The 16,319-nt window shown below is 40.7% G+C and overlaps 1 protein-coding gene across 1 annotated transcript in view; it reads left to right on the top strand.

Moving 5' to 3' along the window:
* The window catches only part of MAN1A2 (mannosidase alpha class 1A member 2), a 128,110-nt gene extending 112,799 nt beyond the window's left edge, over positions 1-15,311 (top strand). Inside the window, exons 12-13 of the mRNA XM_005146631.3 lie at positions 7,092-7,207; positions 10,863-15,311. Of these exons, the coding sequence (XP_005146688.2) occupies positions 7,092-7,207; positions 10,863-10,995 (249 nt within the window). The 3' untranslated portion in view covers positions 10,996-15,311. The remainder of the gene's footprint in view (positions 1-7,091; positions 7,208-10,862) is intronic.
* The last annotated feature ends 1,008 nt before the right edge of the window (positions 15,312-16,319 follow it).

A 16,319-nucleotide genomic window follows, 5' to 3' on the forward strand; every position in this document is an offset into this window, starting at 1 on the left:
AGTTTTCTGGTCGTCTTCAAGATCTGTGGGTTAATACAACTCCTCTACTTTCCTGCTACAGCTCCAGCCATCTGTGGAAACACAGGTCAAAGCCAGTTTCAGAGATGAGAGTAAACATTAAACATATAGACACTAATGAAGTATTTTGACTACAGCCAAAGGCCATGAAGGAAGAGCAAAGGAAAAGATGAACCAAGTGCCTGGAGAAACTTTATTATGTAGGTTAAAACCAGCTTTCTTCCAGAGGCAAAAGACTCAAAAAAGTACTTTGAGGAAAGGCTCTGTTGAAAAGCTTGTATTCATCAGGTGAAAGATAGTTAACAAATCAGAGTATTTAGCTGAGCTTATCTCTATCCTTCCCTCAGTGCAGTCACGATCACATAGAGAGTTCACATATTTTAACATTGTGTCCTAGTCTGCGTTAGGTTTTTCTTTGTAGGCTGTTTTGATATAGCTAACATTATGTTACTCTGGAGAGAGGTTCAACATTTGTCACATTTGAGTTAGAGGATGCATTGCCTCCTTCTCCAAAGCATCAATCATGGAGTCAGATCGTCCCTCCTGCCCAAACTTTGCATGTCTCTAATACGACAAACAGATCTAGTAACCTGCTTCTTGTTGGTGTGGGTACTACACAGGCTTGCTGATGTAGCACCAGATCCTGTCAGAAGCTATGGCTGGATGATCTGAGCAGAGATGGGGTCCTTTGTACTATGTTAAACAATTCACAAATGTAATTTTTCAGGCCAGGATCTGTCCCGTAAGGACGCTGCAAAGCATGTCTTTGAATTGTATTTTGTTCACTTTTCTTGATTTGCCTTCATGTTTGCAAACCAAACCCTCCCTCCCTCTTCCTGGGCCTGCAGTTTTCTCTGTGTGCAGGGTATGATTTTGTTTTATCCTTCTGTCAAGCTGTATTGAAGTTGTGTAAAGCAAGCAACCCATGTTCTGAACTACCTCTGTCCTTACAGAGGGCCTTTTCTTACTTGCTTCCTCAATAAAAAAGTTTCTTTATCCAGCATAGCCATAAAATATTTTTGAACTCTTCAGAAATGGTTTTGCATACCCCTCCCTCCCACAATTACAGAGTTTCTTACCCCATCATCATCCTAACACAGAAGCTCGGGAAGTTTTTTGTTCCCTAGGGTTTTCTGTTACCTGCATTTAGATAATAAGTTCTTGTGTTTACTCCTCACACCTACTCATCACTTTTCCTTTTTCCCTACCACACACAGCTCTGGTTGTGTTTATTCCTCCTTTTATAAATAGAGAAGAATCTGGTATGCCACACAGAGCAGTTGGCTTGCTGCTCTTGTACAACACTGTGTTTGCTTTCCTTTTGCCTCTCAACCACTGAAGCATACTTTGAAATCTGTATTACAGACTTCTTGTGGTGAATGATAGTTTCCTCATCAGAAGTCTGGTTGTTCTTTTAAACTTCTGTGGAAACAGAGTTTTGTTTCTGCGTTCTAAATGGTCTTTTTTTTCTACACTGAACATGGTCTAACTTGTTGTTTGATGCCTGAGTTCTTGGTGGTGTCCCTTATTTGCTGGCTTGAATGGATGAATACATCCCCACCCAAATGGGTTTGGGTTAGCTCACTGATATGTCAGATGTCTGCTTCTGCCAGTTTAAGAACTCTTTAGAGATGATCTGGGATACAATGCAGAACCACCTGGCTTTTAAGTATACTTGCATGACTGAGGTTTCATTAACATTCCCAGCCCACAGCTCTCACCGCCTCTTACCAGTAGGGATTTGCACAGAGGGCTGGATTGTATGCGTATGCAGACCTTTGTACTGTACTTTCTTTATCTTTCACAATTGGCAGCTTCTTTTTTTGGCCTTATAATCTAGATTGTTGGACAAAACTTGAGCATTTTAGTACAGACGTGCTTTGACCAAGGCCTGTTCAGTCACATAGTTCCAAATACAGTGACTGTGGGGAAGAACCAGGAAGTTGAATCTTATATTCCCTCAATCAAGGGAATCAAGGGTCTCTACCTCTTTCCTAATAAAAAAAAAAGGCTAATTCTCCCTAATACTGTACTTAGCTAGAGACTGTACTAGAGACAATGTCCATCTTATATTGGGTATGCTGGGGGGGCTGGCTAACGTATTACAGAAATATGCATGCAAGATATTCAGGTTAAATACAGAAAATGACTAAAATCCTTTTTAGGCTAATTATTTGAAAGCAGTAAGAGCCACCACTTTGCATTAGGTATGTAAAGCCAATTACTAATCTAAGATGTGTGAATGAAGGGTTCAACTATTTGTTGGGGACTTGCATGCCTGACAAAGTAAGGTTGTACCATGGAGGCTGCAGAGTTCAGTCAGAGTTTCTGCTTACAGTGAAAGTAATATAGAAGATCTCAAGTTCAGGCTCACTTCAGGCAAACTGGGGATTAACAGTAAGATGGAGTGGAAAGACCTATAACTCTCTACTTAATGAAGCCAAGAAGAGAGAAGAGAGCCAGGCATGGGTTGAAAGTGAGAAAAACACAGGTTCAGAGTTCACGGGTTGGAAGCCATGAGTACCACAGCTGGTGAGAAAGTAGCACAGTTTTTATGAGCATATTGTTGGCGTAGTCAAGAACCACCACACATGCAACCACAAAAACACCCTCAGAGGAGCTGAGAGAGCTGGGATCTGATCCTATTTTATTTCTAAATAGCATAGATCAGCTGGCCTCCCTATGTGTTATAGCCCCTGAAATATCACTTTGTGTCATTTTTGAGCTGAGATACATGTATTTGGCAAGAGTTCACTATCTCATCTTCTGTTCTACTCTTGATTTGACTAAAAGTAACTAGAAAATCCACTTCTTCTCATACTTGGTTCCATTAATTAATTTGCTTATTATTATATATTATTTAATTGCTGTTAAAAATACATGCTTTATTTCACATTCGAATTTGTCTAGTTTCAGCTGTCAGTCACTGGATTTTCCTATGACTTCATATCCATATTGAACTGTCTTTTATTCCTTCATGTTTTCTTTCCAAAGAGTTTTCCTAGATTGTAATAAGCTTGCTACTGAGTCTACTTAAGATGGTAAACAAATTGTATTGTCTCTCGCTGTGAAGCATTTTCTCCTCATGTCTGCACCCACATCAGTTCATTATCCTTGCGTGAAAATGAATTCTAGGATTTCATATTCCAGTTTTGACTTTACCCACAGCCCTGTGCAAAAGTCAAATGATGTTCCTGCTCTTGTTTACTGTCCCTGTGTGTGCACCTGCCACAGTATCCTAGCAGGAACTCAGATTGAATTGTCTCATGTGGCCACTGAATTATTTGAAGTGTCTCTGTGTCTTGACTTTCCAGACTAATCTGGTTCTAAATCCGGGCAGCCTTTCTGTCTAAATTTAGGGCTATGTGCCTGATTATATGAAACTCACTTTGCTTGGGCTCCAGTTGCTAAATACAAATTACACTGTCTGCTGTTATTTATCTATGTCATTTTTGCCAGCAGTAGTGTTGTAGTGGTTGATAAAACTTCAGACCTCTCCTCGTGGATCTCTGTGAGAAGCAGCTCTGTTTGGTGATGATTTTGTATTGCCAGGGTGGTTTTAGAGCACTGTCAGTCAGTTTTAAATTAAGATAGTGATATTGCTATGGTATAGTGCAGCTTTGTCTTAACATCTCTTGGTACCATGTCAATTGCTTTAGAACCTTGTCAAGTTTATTACGGCTCTGCAGTTCCCTTTATCTGTCAATTTTGTAGACTTCAAAGAATGAGAGCAAGCCTGTGAGTGGGATAGTTTCCTGTAAAATCGTGCTGATTTGTGTCAGTTGTACTCTTATTCTCCTATATTTTTTACATGTGTTTCTATAGTTGTTTGGAACTAACATCAGGTCTGCTATCGTAAAATTATTCAGACTGCCAATGCCACGTAATCATAGAATCATAGAATAGCTAGGGTTGGAAAGGACCTTAAGATCATCCAGTTCCAACCCCCCTGCCATGGGCAGGGACACCTCACACTAAACCATGTCACCTAAGGCTTCGTCCAATGTGGCCTTGAACATTGCCAGGAATGGAGCATTCACAACCTCCATGGGCAACCCATTCCAGTACCTCACCACCCTAACAGTAAAGAATTTCTTCCTTATATCCAATCTAAACCTCCCCTCTTTAAGTTTTAACCTGTTACCCCTTGTTCTGTCACTACCTTGATACCCTTCCAGTCATCTAGGACTTCTCTGTATGTTAGGGTGCATTAAAATGTTAGCATTGTTTTGTCAAGGAGAGTGGTCTTCATCTCTTGAGTGGAAGGGTATCTAGGTGGCAAATCAGATGCCTCTACATTAAGTACTCTGAGATCTGTGAGAAGGCAGAACACTGCAGATTTCAAGTGCTTTTTAAGTAGCTTGTCTACAGCACCACGCATTTCAGCCAGTGTCCGTAAGTGCTGTACACCTCTGAATCAAGGATAGTCTGTTTATGCACTGGTAAATGAGCACCTGTATAGCAATCTTTCAGAGAACATTTCCTCTACAGCTCAATACTACTACCTGCAGTGTCTGGATCTCTCATAAGCTAGGATAAATCCTCAACCTGCCATGAACTCCAGTCTAGCCAGAGGCTGTCTCCCTGAAGAGAGATTTCTGAAGATATAAGACTACTTCATAATTGTAAGAGGGAGGGTATCAATATAAACCACACATTTCCTTTCTTCAGGTTCCTAGCCTGCTAGCTTCACCAGTCTTGCACTTAGTTATCCAAATATGAGACCTGTACAGCACAGAGTGAGATCTCAGTGCTGTTATCCTACACTCTCCAGAGTAAACAAGTTGTGTTTCCTATGCTCATTTGGGGATGTAATTCTTGAGGGGGAAGAAGACAGTGTCCTAACAAGGGAACCATTTGTTCCTTCTGTTAATTTTGCCACCATCATTGCAAGTTTCTCCTGTCTGAGCTGTGGCATGCAGTGTCAGCGTTGCCGAGTCACTGACCAGAGGAGCACCTTCAAGGTCAGACACTGCATGCTAGAAATTCTGGCAGGATTATAACCATTGGAGCTTTCCCCCCTTCTTGCTATGCTCAGAGCAGAGGCAAGGTCACATTCTGCAGTATTACAAACAAGGGGATAGTGACAAGAGGAGGCCTTCATTTCCTGCCTAGAAAGCAAAGCACTTTGGCTCTTGTTTATTCATATGACAACTGCCTAGCAGCAGCAGGACTTGTGGCAAGGAACATGCAGATGGTTCCACAAGCAGGGTATGCATTAGTTCTGCAGAAGTCAGCCAAGCAATTACTTTTTTCCTTTTCCTTTTTTTTTCACTTGTTTTCTACCATGTGGTATCCAGCATCAGTTGTGCTGTGCATGAGCATGCAAAGAGATCATCACGCATATGATGTTGTTGGGCTAGGTGTGATGCGTACACCTTTCTGTCCAGACTGTAGAGAAAAACCTGGTCAAGCCAAATCCCAGCATGTGAATAGTCTCAATGTAGCCTGGACTGCACCAGTCATCACATCTGAAAAGAATTTATCCAGACAGTTTTTCCTTTGAGGCTCAAGTCACAACAGAAAGGGAGCATTGCCATCTGAACTTGGAGAAAGCTCCACTGGAGATAAGGAGTTACAGTGAGGATTCCAGCTTGCCAGGGAACACTATACCTTTCTTGGCATAAGCTCAGGCTCTAGAGCCACAGCCATTCTAGTAACATCCTTTTGCCAGTGTCTGGTGCTTCCTTTTAAGGAAGGTTTTTAAATGTTCAGGATTTTGAAAGAACTCTGTACAGTCTGCATTATTCTTTGGTCTATGAACAACCTCACACTTCCACAGGGTGAGAGTGGGAAGTAAGCAACCTCCTGCATACTAGCGGAAGGTTAGCTGTAGTACCTGATGTGCTGTGACTCACTGTCCTAGATACCTTCCTCAGTTGTCTTTTCACTTTTTCTCCTGATTTCAGTAATGGCATGTGCCAGCATTCTTTGTGTCTGTATTCAGTAGAAAATTCTCCTTTGTTTCCCAATACTTCTAGTATGCAGAGGCTATAGTAAGGACCTTGAAGAGTTAAGTTTGATTGAATTTGTTTTCTCTGCCTAGAAAGGGACATCATTCAAAACTTATTTGTTCCCCTGCCTTGATTCCCCATAGCTTCTGTTGAGTATAACTGGCAAAACCCATTAATTAAAATCTAGGCCTCAAGCACCATGCAGAAAAAACTTCATGGAGCTAACAGGCAGAATCATAGATTACTGAACTACATGTAGATGTGTTCGGTAGTTGGTAATGACAGACATCCTGAACCAAATGTTTTCCTTCATCACTGTGCCTTTTCTGTCCCTGCATGAATCTATTAGAAGAGTTGGCATCTGCTGAGGAAACACAGCCAAAGCAGCAGGGAAGCACAAATAACCTGTGAATCATTTCAGAGTTGTTGCTTTGGAGCTGGTTTTAATGGATGATATCCTTGTGTGCTGTAAGGTTGTGCATGTGAGTGGAATAATGAAAGTGTGGGCGAGAGGTCCTCTGAGCTACTAACGCCTTCTTTCCAGTCTCCTCCTCTTCCATTGTGCTTTTTGCAGTACTGTGTTGCAGCTGACTAGCTGGGTGATTTGTGAATCATGGATCCATTGGCCCCTTTCTGCATGGAATGTTTATGGATTTAAGCTTTATGCTTTAAAGATTAAAGAGCTCTCCTGCAGTCCAGCACACAAGCTGACTAGAGTTTCCACTGTATAAAGGGGAACTGGAGAAGAGCACATGTAGGAGATGGAAATGTGGGGAGAGAACAGCAGCTAGAGGAGTTTATAAGATGAAATCAACATTCCCTAAAGATGAGTACAGTATGATTGGTGACAGCCAACATGGCTTCACTAAGGGCAAATCCTGCCTGACCAATTTGGTGGCCTTTTATGATGGGGCTACAGAACTGATGGATAGGGGCAGAGCAGCTGGTGTCGTCAGCCTGGACTTGTGCAAAGCATTCGATAGTGTCCTGCACAACATCCTTGCCTTTAAACTGAGACATGAATTTGGTGGGTGGACCCTTCGTTGATCGAGCCTGAGCCTTTCACGTTTCCAGATTTTGCTCTACAGTTAAATTCTCCTTTCCCCTTCCTCTTTGCAGGCAATTGACAAGTATTGCCGAGTCAGCGGTGGCTTTTCTGGTGTCAAGGATGTCTATTCCTCATCTCCTACATATGATGATGTACAGCAGAGTTTTTTCCTTGCTGAAACTTTGAAGTAAGTTCTCTTCACTCTTGCCTCTGACTCTAAATGCTAGCCACATGATTCAAGAAGAATGTGGTGGGTCAGCAAATAATCCCTTGTCTTGTCAGAGTGGTTTATGCTTTGGGCTTTCATTTTTTCCCAGCTTTAGAGTCCCAGATAGCCCTTCTACCAGCAGAAAATACAAGTGGAATTTCCCAAACAAGACACTTATACTGGGAGAGTTTTAGTTTTAAAGACAGATACACTGACTTGACATGTCACATACAAGTACATGCTATGCTCTGATATTGTAGAATATGTTTCTCCTCTGCGTGTCACTGGAAAGGAGTAAATGCATAGAACAAAAGTCCTTCATGCCCTTGAATGGCTGTATCCCATAATTTTTCTAGAATGCTTTTTAGTGTAAGCAAGAGTTTCAGGCCTATTTTATAATCTCTTACATACTTACATGCATATTTTTCCTTTTAGTCAAATCAATAGGGCACCTGTAGTCCACCCTGCATAAGCTAATGCACTCTGTTGCATATTTGATTCAAGGTAAAAATGTTCAAAGTCATTGGTCTTCCACCATGTTTCTATTTAATAACAAGAAATGCTGTCGTAACCTCTGACTTACAGACATGATGCAACATAAAAAACTATCATAAAGATAGGCATATGTTAGGGGGATTTTATTAAACCTGAGCTAGCGTGTATTCATCTCCTCTGGAACTGACACAAACCAGCCATCAAGAGCACTCTTGTCACATGGTTGGGATCACTCTGGGGTTTTCCCTTCTAATGTGTGACAATTTTCCTGATACCTAAGTTACACCAGTAAATTTAGTTATATTGTTCTGGCATTTAAATCTACCAGGATTCCTGAATTACCTCCCTGAAATCCTGTGAATGGTCTGCTTCTGGAAAAGTGTCTAAGATGGCTATATTCCCTATGTTTTTTTTTCCTCCTCCGTAACACCTAGGAGAATGTTTTAGTTGGGTAAATCCATAGCCAGAAGCCACTGCTGGCAGTGTGAATGAAGCCAGAACTGCTATTAGGAGTTGTTGCCTCTGCTTATCTATCTACACCACTTTATGACAATGTGTGATGGAAGTGATGATACCTCCCTTTGTCAGCAGCAAAGATGCATTAAGGTGCCCTTTCTGTCTTTACAATACAGTTATATGACAAAGAAATGGTTGTAACCACTTGGCAGTCATGCAGGCTTGCAGAATAAACAGGGTTTCTATACAGAGTTTGCAGTATCACCAATCTTAAATGTTCAGGCTTTAGCTGTAGCTGATGTACATGAAGACTGATTTTGGGTATTGGGAGCTCAAAATGCAGCAGGTCCTGAAAGTGGCAGTATGGGTGTCTGCTTCAGGCAACCACAACATGTTTCACTGGCAAGATGGGGCTCTGAGTTCATCGTGTGTAAAGGGAGAGTCTGGCTATTGTGTTCTTCTGTCTCCTTACCAAATTGCTCTCCATGGTCAGAATCCTTTTTTACCCCATGTTATTGTTATAAAAAGAAAGCCACTGCTGCTTCCTCTGTTGTCTAATTTTATTTCACTTACTCTTTCATTTTCTGGAGACAAAAGGCTGTACTCCCACAGAGAGAGGCAGCAGTTCCAAATGGGTCCAGTCATAGAAGCAATACCTCCCCAGGAGCTGATCTGATATGATAGATCTGCCTATAAAAGCTAAATTGGAGAATGAAATCTGCTCCTAAGGGACTTCTGTGGTGACAAGGCTGACCTTTGAAGTATCACCAGAATCCCGTCTGCATCTTAAATAATCACAAGGGTATCTGAAAGTTCACTGATGCATCGCTCGGATGTACTGCAGTGAAAGCATTGTAGAAGAAGACAGTTCTAGGAAAGAACTCAGAAATTTTTATTAACTTTTGGTTTGGACCATTTCTTATTTGTGAAACAAAGTTTTATTGGAAAGCTGGGTATTAGATATCTGATGTTTTATGCAATTGGCATAGCCAAACCAGAAACTGGTATCACCTTGAGATAAAATAGAGAACATAAGGTCAGGATAGTGCAGATGGCAATGAAAATAAAGACAGAAGGGTTGGGTGTAATGCCATAAAGAAAATTAAAATATCCCTCAGAAGAGGGGCATAAAACGTGTGTCATGGAATGCCTACACAGATCTTTTCTGCTATGGTGAATTCTGCATCTTCATTTCACTGAAATTCAAAATTGATACCTCTCCCAAGCATGCTCTGTTGGTGCTTGGATACTTTGGCTCAGCATATATAGTGGGCAAATTATGACAGTTTGGCCAGTAGGAGTGGCAAGAAGGTAGCTATTGAGTGGGAAGGAGCAAAACATAGACATAGGTTGCTACATTATTCAAAGGAAAAATGTGAATCAAGTTACGAAGGTGAATTTGAGTAAGGTGAAATATTGCTGCTGTAGTGAGAAAGAGTTTGGAGAGCTACAGAGGGAGAAAGCAAGACAGGAGTAAGGAGGAAAGAAAATGAATGACGCTTTAAAGACAAATGAAAAATGTAGAGAAAGGGACTAGGCATGCAGGACAAAGCTGAATCATCTCAACTAGGAATTTTCATCTCTAAGCAGTTAACTGGGGAGGAAGGGAAGAAGTAGAGCTTCACTTACAGAGTTGTTCTGCAGATACAACTGGTAAATAAAGCCCCCGGGAGAGTGATCAGGCTGTGACACATGGCTGCAGACAGTAGACACTATCAGCCCCTGACTGAGAGAGAGCAAAGTAGGAGCAGTCTCAGCAGAACGAAGGCAGAACCACATGTGTGCACATTCTGAACGTGACAGAGCCCACTAATGGGAGTGACACCCTTTCCTGGTCACATGCTGCAAAACCTGTCATTTTCTTGACAGCAGGAAAGCAAGAAAGGAGCTGAGAAATCCTATGCACCCATGATGTTACACTTGCGCAGTCAGGTTTTCTACAACAGGACAAATAAATGTCGCTTGAATTTTAGCAGCTGAGTTTGGAAGCCTTGACAAAGATCTCTTCCACCAATATCTTCTACAAAGTATAGCACAGCCACATCAAAAGGGTGTATTAAGAAAAAAGAACCAAGAAATACTCTTCATCCATGTATGTCCAGAAACCTTAATCTTGTTCCATGCTTCATTTACTCTGCATTGCTTTATAATGTACAATGTTTATGAATCCTGTCTGCACAATATATTGGCCCGTTTCCTCCCACCAGAAGCTGAACCATCTTCCAGCATGGCATTGACAAGTCAGGTACCTGGCTTCTCTTGTGCTTCTTTGAAATCTTTGGTTTGGATTAAACCATTTCCATATGGGTTTACTCTATTAAGAAGACTTTTTTGCCAACTTAATCTCTGCTGCCCTGTTCTCCAAATCCTTTTGCTTGGTGTCTTGATGTTTGTTTACATTGCAAGCCTTCAAAAGGAGTCTTGAAAAACAGAAGTTACTTGGAAAGATTAAAATGCTGCCTTTATAACAATTTTTCATTGAAGGTCTTGATCATAATAAAAATGACTCTTCAAATCATTATAATGAAGAAGGTTGTGTAGGTGCTATACAAAGATTGCAAGCAAGTAACTTGTTTATAGCTTTAGCTGCTGACTGCTGGGGCCTGAAGCTGCTGTGTTACCCCTGCTTCTCTATTTCTCTGCTTTAATACCCACTGTTTTATCTTTCTCTCTTAATGTCTAGGTATTTGTATCTGCTGTTCTCCAATGATGACCTTCTACCATTAGACAACTGGGTTTTTAACACAGAAGCTCATCCTCTGCCTGTTTTACATTTAGCCAACACCACACTATCAGGAAATCCTACATATCAATAAAAACAGCTCTATGAAGAGAAAGAGAGACTGTTTTCAGCTCTGTTTTGTTTACATGGACCACTTGAGACTTTTAAGCAGGAGAGGAGACAGACTAGACCTCTTGAGTCAAGCACGTACCAGCGTGGGAAATGAAGCTCTTCAACATATAGATAAGTTAAAAGTTCTGTTTTATACATGACCAAAACACATTAGTGTGGTATTTGCAGGACAGAGACTTCATGCGCTTTGAACCTTAGCAAGACATGGAATCTGTTGTTTAATAGAAGCACAGCAGCATAAGGAAGAAGAGGCTTTCCCATCTAGGGAGAGGAACTTGCTGCTGCTGCTGTTCTGAACAAGGAACACACACCAGTCACCTCTTCAGATCAGGTGGCTTCCAAATACCTAGATTTTCTTTTTTATTTTTTTATTTGTTTGAGGATGGCATGAACAAAGCAACAACAAAAGCAACATCACTGCACCAGCAGCAGCAGGATTTGAATTGCTTTCTGTACCTCTCTGAATTTCCTAAGGAGCATCTGTTTGTCCAGACTGGTAGCCATTCTCAGGGCCACTAAGCTATTAAAGCTAAACTTTAAACTATAAAAACTGTTACCTCCTCATTTTCCCCTTTTCAGAGTAATGCTGAAAGATCTGTGTTGTATGCTTGCAACCAAAAAAAACCCATTTAGTAAGCATTTGCTTTGTAGCTCTCTGTCAGCAACATGGGCTTTGTTCATTTGGCAAGCTACAGTCAGGATCTGGAGCGAGTTGCAGGGGTAGAACCTGAGTTTCCCTTCCCCAGAAATCATATCACATGGAAAAAAAAAATTCTTCTGTTAATCCTAGTTCTTTTAGCTAAAAAAACAGAGATGACAAAATGAGAAAAACTGTATCTCATGATTTCTGCAGGTGGATACAATAGATGGCACTTAAAAAATGCTCTCTCCCCTTGAGCTAAGCAGCAGGAGTTTGTTGGTTTATATTTTTCTAAACAATCTAGATTTTTCCTAAAAGTTAAATTTCGTCAGTTGGATACTACTGACAGAACCTTCTTTGCAGGTTTGTGTATGACAGAAGCCCAAAGCTGCCTTTGATTTAATTTAGAAAACTCCTTTTCTTCTGGGTGCTCTGGTACAAAATCAGCATGATTTTCTTTGGAAACGTCTCTGACAAAGGGATGGAAAAAGAAACTAAAGTCTCTTTCTTCCATTAGTTTATGATAAATGAGATGCTGCGACCTGCATGGATTGTTTTTTTTTTCCCAGGAGCTCCTGGGCTGTGCTGTGCATCACTCACATGGACATGGAGTCTGCTTCAGTCTTCACTTAGTTACTGAAAGAAATTTTAGTCTTTTCAGGTACATTTCAATCTCTCTCTTTTTTTTTTTTCTTTTTAACTGTTTTTTCAGAATCCTTACAGCTCAAATTATTCTTTCTGTTCCCCTTTATAGCTCTCAATCCTTTTGCCATGGTGACTGACCCCTTTGCTGAAAAGGAGCTGTGAGATGCTCCTTTCCCTCCTATTTAGCACACAGGTTGAGTCTTTAAAAGGTCTTGATTGTGTTTTCATACAGAGGTGAATGGTAGAACTCTTCAGTGAGCTACAGCAGTACAGCATCAGATAGAAAGGGAGTGAGTGCTATTTTTCCCTTCAAAAGATGTTTTTATATAGAAAAGCTTTTCTATCATATCTGACTGTATAGTAGAATGTCCCCATAAAATTTTCTTTCACTCATCTCTTGACACTAACTTAGACATAGAAATCGTGGTCTAAGAAAAAAAATGCTATCAGATGCTTTTTTTCCAGAAAGTTACTTTATTTTCAGAGGAGGAAGACACAGAGCTTGGAAAAAGCTCCAATCTCCATGTTTTTACCTTAATACCAGCTGCTTAGTTATTCTAAGTTGGAGCAGTAGCTTAAAATAGTTGAAGAACCAAGAAAGGAATTGATATAGTACATAATATTGAATCAAGTAATTGTTTCTCTAAAATCATAAGTCACTTAATAAATTAATTCTTCTTACTAGTCCCACATTAGCTTATATTTCTAATTGGTATTCAGTGGCTTACTGAAGAGCTGGTCATTTTCCATTTCCCAAAGTTCAGATAGGTTGTGTTTTCAAATTGAGTTTTTTCCCATTGCTAGTTTAAAACTGCACTTGATTTCCTTGTTCTCCTCAACTTCTCCAGGTACAAAGGAGAAAGAGGAAAAGCAGATTCCTCTGTTAAAAGATATAAATACCAAAAAAAAGCACTTTGCACCCCATATCACCCATTCTCATACATCTCCTGATGAATGCACCTGTAGAATGGCTGCCAGTCTGTTCACAGGAAGGGCAAGGACAGAATTCTGGAGTTCCATAAACAGCCAAGTTCTTATTGCTGCTCCTCTATCCCCTCTCATGAATTAAAGAGCAACCCTTCAAATTAGTTCTTTCATGAATCCCAATGGGTTTAACTCATCCCCACAAGAATGCGTGCGTTGAGGACCTAAGCCATTTCATGTTCTGGGATAGTTATTTTTCTGAAAGCAGACATACAGCACTGCTATTTCTTCTTTGTGTAGACAAGCAGCAGGTACCAAATAAAGAACACTTGCTTCCCATTTTCTGGTTACCCCAATGGCTGTCACTTTTTGTGACAATGTCTGTCACTTTTTAAAACACAAACTACCCTTTTCCTCCAGAAGCTATGGATGTGCGCAGTCTATCAAAAATAATGAATTTTAAGGACTAATTACTGTGTCATTCATGAATCTTATCCTGAGATTTCCCTAGAGCAAACTGAGTTTGGAACTAACAGGTTATGGACAAGGTGTGTGCATAATAACCAAGCACTATGGATATTGAAACCTCTGATGTGTCCTTGTCCTGAGTCCTTCACAGAGAATTAGGTTCTGATGCGCAGAATGGTGTTACAACCCAAAGCTCAGACTGTTTCCCCTCTGGGTACAGAAGGTACAGTAGAATATTGCCATTTCATTCTGTTGCTGCTGTCTTACTTTCATGAAGATAGAGTGTAAATTTAAGCACAAAATGACTCTTTAGTCCTAGTTGTTTCCAAGTCTTGCACTGTATTCTCTAACAAAACAATCATCCTTTTCTTTAGGTAGCTGTCCCATTTTACCAATTTCTACAATACCCTCTCCCCTTACAGGATGAAATAAAGAACAGAAAATAATGTACGGTTTTGGCACACTGGATCTGGGCAAGAGCCTGGAAATCCCAGAATTGCCTATTTCCTGTTTGCATGCAGTCAAAACAAGGATGTTCAGTTCTTTTCCTAATCCGAGCCTTAAGTTTGCCTGTTGTCAGGATCTGCAGTAAACTTTTTCATAAGACTTGAGCTTGAGTTTTCAAAGAAGCCAGATTTCTGCAGCTTCCAGTGACCACCCTGGAGCTGTGTGTCCTGCAGTCAAGAAGTCAGCTTCTTAGCTTTGTCCTCTTAGCAAAACAAAACCCCCTGAATATGTGGGGTGTTCATTTTGCTGCCTAATGTAGTCCTTAAAAATGGAATGTTTAAGAAAAGTATGAAAAATAATAAGTGCCCTGGAATAAAGGGAACAAAGAGTAGTTCCCTGTGCCAGTCATAGCTCTGAGGCTTCTTTATCCCCCAATTCAAATTTGTGGATCAGTGTCTTCTACCTCCCAGTCACTGACATATTCCCACCCAGTGTTTTACAAGATTTGTATGTTGAGTGTCTGGGTTCTGAAAAGTGAGAATACAAACTCCCTGTAATACCATCCTTTATGTCCATGTTTTTAAGGGGACAAATAAGAAACAGGCTTCTTGTTACCAGAGCAATATGAAAGCGAGCTCTTGATCCACACTGTAGTTTGGAAATCTGTTCACCCTGGTAAGACATCCTTTTTCCACTCCTTGAATGTTGAGAAACAGTCTTCTGACTCAAGAGTTTGAGTTGCCATCCAAAGAGGAAACCCAAGCTCTTTTGCAGGTTATGTGCATACACCTGTAGTAGAGATGATAAGCACTAGCTGCTTTGGCTGTCAGCCCCTTCTTAACAAACTGCTCTGGAATTGCCCAGGGAAGCTGTGAACCATCAAAGTCAAAGGAGACAGCCTGACTTGTTATGGTGAATTGTTGCCTTTAATCCTAATCGCTTGGTGGAGGTTGGATTTGAATTCTGCCTTTATTCTTGCTTTGTCTAAAATGGACAGATTATTTTTCCTCCAAAATAATGAAAGGGCAAAAGTCTGCCTTCTGATGTGGAAACCTTCTGCCTCTGACCTGGAATCCTGCATATGTACTTTTTACAGATTAAAAATAATATTGTATATAAAAAAGATTGAATAAAGAATGTCTTTAAGTGAAAAAGGTGCCATTTGTGTCTTCTGCCTCCAAAAGCAACCTCCTGCAGCTGTGAAGGCTGTGAAGCTGACCTCATTTCATAGGCTTGATGGTGCTGCAGCTTTTCTTTCCCCTGCAGTTCTCCTAGGGACTTTGTCAAACACATACCAGGTCTCCCTATTGCAAAATTAAACCCATGTACCCTGGTTTGCTTTTAACAGGTTGCTGTACTGCTCAGATTTCTCTCAACAGCGAGTTGAGGTTCTTTCTGTATGCTGTTGTGAAAGCCACCAATTCCCACAAAGAAATCTACCCTTCTGTTACATTTGTGTGGAAGTGGCTATAAAGTTCAAAGGTTCTAAATGGGGCAGGCAGAAAAGATGTTACTAAATGAACTTAATTCTCATAAGACACCTGGTTAAACCCCCAGCTTTTCTTGATATTAAGTAGCCCAATGGTGAACTGGGCAATTAATTCTGTCCATCCAGTCCTCTGTCTTCTGCAAAAAGGAAGAAGCTTGTAGTTGTTTAATGTTGTTCACAGGGAAATTGCTACGAGGAAATTACTTTGGATGAGCCTATTTTCCCCTTGTGCCTTTTGCTGCTATAGGTCTTCATTTTGCAGTGCAGCAAGTGAATAACCTGATTTGCTTTCTGATTTGCATTAGCTGTAGATAATGCTTACTGCCTGACATAAGCCATACTGCTCATATGCAGTGCCTTATTTCCATGGCATGCCATGACTGCCATCCTGTCCTGTTTTGGTGCTTTGTATCTGATCAAAGAATAATCTTGGCTGGAAAAGACCTTTCAGATCATCAAGTCCAACTGTTCCCCAGTACTGCCAAGTCCATCACTAACCCACATCACTAAGGGCCTCATCTATCACCCTTGTGATGATGCTCAGATTTCCCAGGGTGCTTCTGCCTCAGGATGCATGAACTCCTTCAGAGTTACTTCATAAGAGAAAATTGCTTACACAGTGCTGTAATTCAGTATAGCACATAACACAAGATACATGCCTGCCCTCTTGGTG

This window comes from Melopsittacus undulatus, chromosome 2 (genome assembly GCF_012275295.1).
Source record: "Melopsittacus undulatus isolate bMelUnd1 chromosome 2, bMelUnd1.mat.Z, whole genome shotgun sequence".
NCBI classification, from domain to species: domain Eukaryota; kingdom Metazoa; phylum Chordata; class Aves; order Psittaciformes; family Psittaculidae; genus Melopsittacus; species Melopsittacus undulatus.